The sequence below is a fragment of the Microcebus murinus genome, chromosome 1, assembly GCF_040939455.1.
Source record: "Microcebus murinus isolate Inina chromosome 1, M.murinus_Inina_mat1.0, whole genome shotgun sequence".
Taxonomy (NCBI): domain Eukaryota; kingdom Metazoa; phylum Chordata; class Mammalia; order Primates; family Cheirogaleidae; genus Microcebus; species Microcebus murinus.
The window spans coordinates 70,128,669-70,135,264 of record NC_134104.1 but is presented as its reverse complement, the minus strand read 5'-3'; the positions used below and the strand labels follow the sequence as shown (position 1 = coordinate 70,135,264).

General features: G+C 53.8%; 1 protein-coding gene across 1 annotated transcript; it reads left to right on the top strand.

Moving 5' to 3' along the window:
* The first annotated feature begins 2,834 nt into the window (after nt 1-2,834).
* Nucleotides 2,835-5,962, top strand: FAM43A (family with sequence similarity 43 member A). Its single transcript, XM_012780275.3, has one exon. The coding sequence runs from the start codon at nt 3,749-3,751 to the stop codon at nt 5,018-5,020; it is 1,272 nt and encodes a 423-aa protein (XP_012635729.1). The 5' UTR covers nt 2,835-3,748; the 3' UTR covers nt 5,021-5,962.
* Nucleotides 5,963-6,596: the final 634 nt, after the last annotated feature.

Sequence of the window (6,596 nt, the reverse complement as noted above, 5' to 3'; positions counted from 1 at the left end):
CTGGGACTCCTGGTCACAGCATTTCCTTCCAGGGGTGACTTGGCTGTGTGTTGGTTCAACCACTGGCTTATCCGGTTTTAGGAGCCATCCCATCACATGGCATTTCTGCCTGCTACCAGTAGATGGGGCAGTGTCATTTAAAAAAAAGTAGTCTGCAGTTTCTAACCTGTTCCCAATTCTACTTTGCTTATGCTCTGTTCTAGAACTGCCCTGTCTCAAATCTGTGGTGTGGACTCCTAAATGGTGCGGCCAGCTGTCCCAGCTGAAGAAAAGCAGCCTCAGTTTGCAAGTATGCTTTTGGCGGGGGTGGTCAGCTTCTCCATAAGGTAAAACAGGCCCCAGAAGCTAACCAAGCCCAGGCCCCAAGATGGCAATGGGTTCTCTTCCTGGATCTTTGAGCACAAGCACGGAACATGACTCACACACTGGGGTGTTCTCAGTGGCCTAGAATCTTTGTGTTCTCCCGAGGTTGAAAACAAGCTTATTAAGAAGGCAGTCAAGGCGTGACATAGACTAGTCAACACGCGCTGCTCTGTGGGTCTGTGTACCTGGGCCTGGCACCCTGGCCACTGCTGAAAAGCTGGGCCTGCCAGTGAACTCCTCCCTGCCACTGTGGTCCACTGGTTTCCTGCCACCACGTGAAGCACAAGGTGGTGTCTCCCAGCCTTAGCTCCCTCTTGGACCTCCACGCCATTTTGAAAATGTAAACTGCTTGAACATGATGTCTGCTTATGCAGAGTTTAGATTTGAGATTATGGACCAGCTGAAGGTCACTTAGCACAGGTTAATTTAATGGTATGCTCTTACCAAAGCTTTTTGCTTTTTGGAGCATGTACTGTCTACTGCATTGCCTCTGCAAGACATTCCAGAAGTTTGAGGAATTAATGTTGGCCTAAATGGCTTATAATAGATAGTCTTAACTACCTCATTCCAATACCATGTCTGGTATTCCTACATTAACCGATCAGTGCAACTGAGGAGTAAGGCATTATGGATATGACTGAAGGACACTATGAAAACAGTCAGCTGTGAAAAGGCCACTCCTTCCCTTAGACACTAGGAGGGTCAAAAAGTACCATCAAGAAACTTTCTTCTTTCATTGTCACAATCATTAAACTCCATCTGAATCTTTGCATGTGCATGCATTTACATGCTTCTCTAGTTTTGCTGTCCTCTATACTTGGAAAGCCTTTCAATCTTTTCCTGTTTGGAGAAAATCCTGTTCACTCTTGAAATGTCACCACCTCCATGAAGCCTTTTCTGATTTTCGTAGTCACGATGAACCTTTTCTTCCAGCTTCTCATAGTACTTTGGGTCTTTCTTATTAGCATTTACTCCACTCTGTCTTCTTGTTCCCATGCATGTCTCATTCATTAATTCAACAGACATTTATTGAGTGCCTATTTGTACCACACACTGGGGATACAGGGTACTTTCACAGAGCCTACATTCCAGTGGAAGCCCAGAGTTGGGTGGAATTTACATTCTTCATTGGACCAGGAGCTTCTTGGACACAGTAATTGGATCTGCTCCTAGCTCAGGGCCTGGCACCAAAAGGTACTCAGAGAAGTTAGTTAAATCGAAACTCAGCACCTATGACTCTGAGAAAATTGGGTTAGAGTTCAAAGGAAGGTTAAAAGTTAGCAAAGGTAGAGCATTAAGCAATTTCCAGGAGTGACTGCAGTGGTTCTGACATGAGGATCTGGCATGGAGGCCGGAGACATCCAAGATCCCTAGTGGACGGGGCCTGTGGGGAGGGACCACTGTCCTTCTCCAGGATGAGCCTGGGAATCTGATGCAGGATCATCCAGACATTTATCACACATTCCAGCCGGAAATCTTTTTGCTTTGACTGAGCAGACCATAGAGGCAAGCAGGTTGTTTTAAGGGCCCAGAAATGAGTTATTAGTCAAGGGTCAAACTGGTCAGATGACTAAAACTACATTGTCCATTTGGCCCATGAGAAAAGCATGACTGATGCAATTATCACTCCCATCGGAGGGTGTCCAGGCATTATTTGACACTCATATAAAAAATATCATTAGCATTTTTACTAGGAATCCTCATCCAAAATGGGTCAATGAGATAATAAAATCAAATGACTGGCCTGCCAAAGCAAACTACATTCTAACCACACACAAGCATTACTTAGAAATTGTATATATCTCAGAAAACTGCTCTACTCTGAAGCTTGACAGCAGGAATGGGTATATGGGGGGACCGGGGCGGTTGGGAGCGGTTGGGAGCGAGAAGCACCTTACTTATTGACTATATACTATATTGTTCACTCCAATCACATTACCACTCACCTCACTTTTCACTGTCTGCTGCTTACCTGTGAATAAGGGGCTCCAAGATAGTGAAAGATAAGTCTTGGTGTTTTCTGTGCCTCTTTGTTTTCTTTAATCCAATACAATTTGAAAATGATAATATTAAACAGAACCTCAACCTTTTTGCATAGGACATTATAGTCTATAATCTCATCTTCCACCACCTCCCCCAGAAGTTTCGATCTAGACGTACATTTATTCAGTGAGTCGCAATTCATCCTGGGGGCGGAGTGTCACAGTTCAAGTTCCTTTTACTGCGGGGTAATCCCAGGTCTTGGTGGTTCCTGTAGATCAAAGAAACGCTGGTAAATTTGGGATGTAATTGCCAGATTGGATCGGTCTCCGCCCTTCCTCCACCAATGGCTGCTACCGGGTCCCCTTAAGAGACCAGAAATTTGCCCGGCGTTGGAGCTCAAAACGGATCTCTCTGCTCCTCCCCTGTCCCCGCGCGGCGAATGGTTCGCGCCGGCCTATATTTACCGGAGATCTTCCCCTCGGACGGCAAGGATGTGAGGCGAGCGAGCCGGCCACCGCTCGCTGCACCGGAGAGGGCGCGCTGCAAAGGCGGGCAGCCGACCCAGGAGAGCCCGCGAGTGGAGTTGGACACCCCGAAGGGAAGAAATGAGGTAGCGGCGGTCCCCGGAGCCGGCCATGAGCGCGTCCCGCCCGCCGAGACCAGCGCTCCCCTGGCCAGGCCAGCCCGGGCAGTGAGGCGGCCGAGCGCGAGTCCCGGCGTCCGGCCGGAGCGGAGATGCAGTGAGCCACCGCGGGACTGCTGCGCTGGGCCGCCGCGGCCGCAGCACCCGCCATCTGACCGCACTTCGGGCGAGCTGCTGATTCTGGGACCAGCCCAGCCGAGGGGCTCTCCATCTCCAGCACCTTTAGGGGTGGGGAGCACTGGCCCCAGGGGACAGTCGCTGTAGAGTTTCCGCGATTTCTGGCCCCAGGCCCGGGAGTTGTGTGTGTGTCTGGGGGCCCTTTTCACCTTCGCTGGGGAGTTTCTGCATATTCTCGCACCATTCTGGGTGCTTTTGCTGGGGCTCCCTCTATTTATTTGCACGCGCGCATCTAGCTCTCTTCTAAGACGTTTTGCTCCACTCCCGTTCCCTCTCATTTTGTTGCTTGCCTGAGACTGCCCTCGTCCTTGCCCAGGCTGGGGTAGTTCTGTGTGCGCGCGCGCTCTTTCCTCCCCTCCCCCATTTTCTTCTCTTTTAACAATTCTACCCTCAACCCCTGCGGGGTTTCTAAACACTATCTCTCCTCCCCTGCCCCCGACTCCCTACCACTGGGCCGCTCCCAACAGAGTTTTATTTTTCGGTCTTGCCCGAGCCGAACCCGGGCCGGGGCGGGGGGCTCAGCGGGGCTCGCACCCGGCGCTCCGCCGCCGTCGCCCAGCTGTGCCGGGGCGCCCTTCGGAGATGCTGCCGTGGAAGAAGCACAAGTTCGAGCTGCTGGCCGAGGCGCCGCCGCGGCAGGCGTCCAAGCCCAAGGGCTACGCTGTGAGCCTGCACTACTCCGCGCTCAGCTCGCTGGCGCGGGCGTGCCCCGAAGGCGCGCTCAGCCGGGTGGGCAGCATGTTCCGTTCCAAGCGCAAGAAGCTGCACATCACCAGTGAGGACCCCACTTACACAGTGCTCTACTTGGGCAATGCCACCACCATCCAGGCGCGCGGAGACGGCTGCACCGACCTAGCCGTGGGCAAGATCTGGAGCAAGAGCGAGGCGGGCCGTCAGGGCACCAAGATGAAGCTGACGGTGAGTGCGCAGGGTATCCGCATGGTGCACGCTGAGGAGCGCGCGCTGCGCCGCCCGGGCCACCTCTATTTGCTGCACCGCGTCACCTACTGCGTGGCAGACGCACGGCTGCCTAAAGTCTTCGCATGGGTGTACCGACACGAGCTAAAGCACAAGGCGGTAATGCTGCGCTGCCACGCTGTGCTGGTGTCCAAGCCTGAGAAGGCGCAAGCTATGGCCCTGCTACTCTACCAGACATCTGCCAACGCGCTGGCGGAATTTAAACGCCTCAAGCGGCGGGACGACGCGCGTCACCAGCAGCAGGAGCTGGTGGGCGCTCACACCATCCCGCTAGTGCCGCTGCGCAAGCTGCTCTTGCACGGACCCTGCTGCTACAAACCGCCGGTGGAGCGCAGCCGCAGCGCGCCCAAGCTCGGCTCCATCACTGAGGACCTGCTCGGCGAACAGCAGGAGCAGGAGCTGCAGGAGGAAGAGGAGGAGGAGCACCCCGCGGGCTGCCTGGAGGAAGAAGAGGACCGTGCTGGGGAGGGAGACCCAGCAGAGCAGGAGGCCGAGGCGCAGCGGGCGTTGGTGGTGGCCATGCACTTAGAGTGCGGGGACTTGCTGGACACGCTGGAGAATGGCCGCGAGGAGGCGCCAGGGGGCGGCGGGGGCTCGCAGGGCCCGGGAGCCGGGCCGCCGCCTCTGCTGCTGGGCAGCGCCTCCGACATGAAGGCCGAGCTGTCGCAGCTCATTAGCGACCTGGGCGACTTCAGCTTCGGCAACGACGTGCGCACTCTGCAGGCCGACTTGCGGGTGACGCGCCTGCTGTCGGGCGAGAGCACCGGCAGCGAGAGCTCCATCGAGGGCGGGGGCCCGGACGCCACCTCCGCCACCGCCGCGGACCCGCCCGGCCCAGCCGACGGCGCCAGCGCGGACGAGCCCCACTCGGGCTGAACTTCCCAAGACTCCTCTGTGCGCCCCCGTCACCCCGCTGTGGGTCCCCATCCGTGGTCCCGACAACCTCCCTATCCCCCGCCCTCGCCCAGGAAAGGGGAAATGGGGCGTGCGAGGCCCAGAATTCGCCCTGGCAGCCCCCGCCCCTTCCCTTGCCCCAACACTTTTTAAGTTCTGTTCGAGGCGGGCTCGAGTTGCGCTTGGGGATGTGGGGAGACGTGAGAGCGGGGAAAACCCCGGCAAGGAAGGAGCGAGGCCGTCCTGTGGGAGGGGGCGAAGGAAGGCTGGCTGGGCTCAAGTTCGCAGAGTCTCTCCTGCCGGCCAGTTTCCTGTTTGTGGGGAAGCTGGGGCCTCAGGAGGAGGGGTTAACTTCCTCCCTCAGCCCCCTGGGAGCGCCTTGCACTGTCATTGACATGTCTTGAAAAGAAAAGGATTTGCTCTCACCAATGTTTGAGGCTTCCATGCCACCCCTTTGCCTCCCCCCCCCCAGTTCTTTTTGGTGCAAGAGCTTGGGCTTTTACCTCAAGACTCAGACCCTTGAAATTCTGCCAAATTCCTCAAATAACTGTTGGGGTGGGGGGAGATGAAAGAAAGTTGCATTTTGTTTACAGTTAAAGACATCTGATATCTGAAAAAGGAGTTTTTCTTTAGAAACACACACACACCCCTTCCTCTTGCTCAAAAGATCTCACTCCATGATACTGTGTAAAATATTTTTGCACTGTTGTGAAGTATTTTTGACATCTTTATTTTGTACATAACTGTGTTCTCAGAGCTGAATGTTTATGTCTTTTGCTGTGCAAAAGAAACATGTAAAATGTTGTTCAGTTGTATATACAGAAATGTGTATAAAACATTTTTGTTATTTTTTAAAAGTAGCACTGTTCTGGTTCTGTTTGCACGTCAGTGGGGGCAGAATAAAAAGGAAAATTTACCAGAACAGGTGAGCCTTTGGAACTGCTGCGTGGGGGGTTGGGGTGGGAGAGGACATGTCAGATCCTGGGATGGCTGGTAGGACTGTCTTTGGCTTGGAGAGAATTAGGGAAGGGGGATCCAATTTATGCATAGTCCGGGGCCTTCCTGAACCTCCACAACTCTGGGTGCTGTGTCTGGGGCCAGCCTTCACAATATATCCCATTTTCTCATTAAGTTGTGCAAGTGTGACCTTTTCTGGTCTTTCTGAGTTAATTTTTGGAGAGGCTAGGGTGAATTCCACTTCCCACTCTCAGACCTGTGAGATTATTTATGGAGGAGCGACTTTCTGGGTCTGCTGAGGTTTTACCACTTCCTTCTGTGGGTCACACTAATGATCAAGTGTAAAGATACCACATAATCTTCTTTATAAACAGCCAAGGAGCTTTAAAGATGAACTAGAAACCCAAAGAAAGTCCCCTGGGGCTCCCTGAGGAGCAGAATCATCTCTGTTTTTCCTGGGAGGAAAACCAAAGAGAGAGAAAAGTTGACAAGTTCTGATCGTGGTGTGAATGAGTCATGGTGCAGGTGGGGTGGTGGATGGGCAGGTTGCAGATCCCATTTCCTTCCCTTCTCCAGCCCAGCATGACCCAGTGGGGAGTGG

Coding starts and splice junctions, on each gene's coding strand:
- FAM43A (XM_012780275.3), top strand. CDS start 3,749: ATGCTGCCGTGGAAGAAGCACAAGTTCGAGCTGCTGGCCGAGGCGCCG.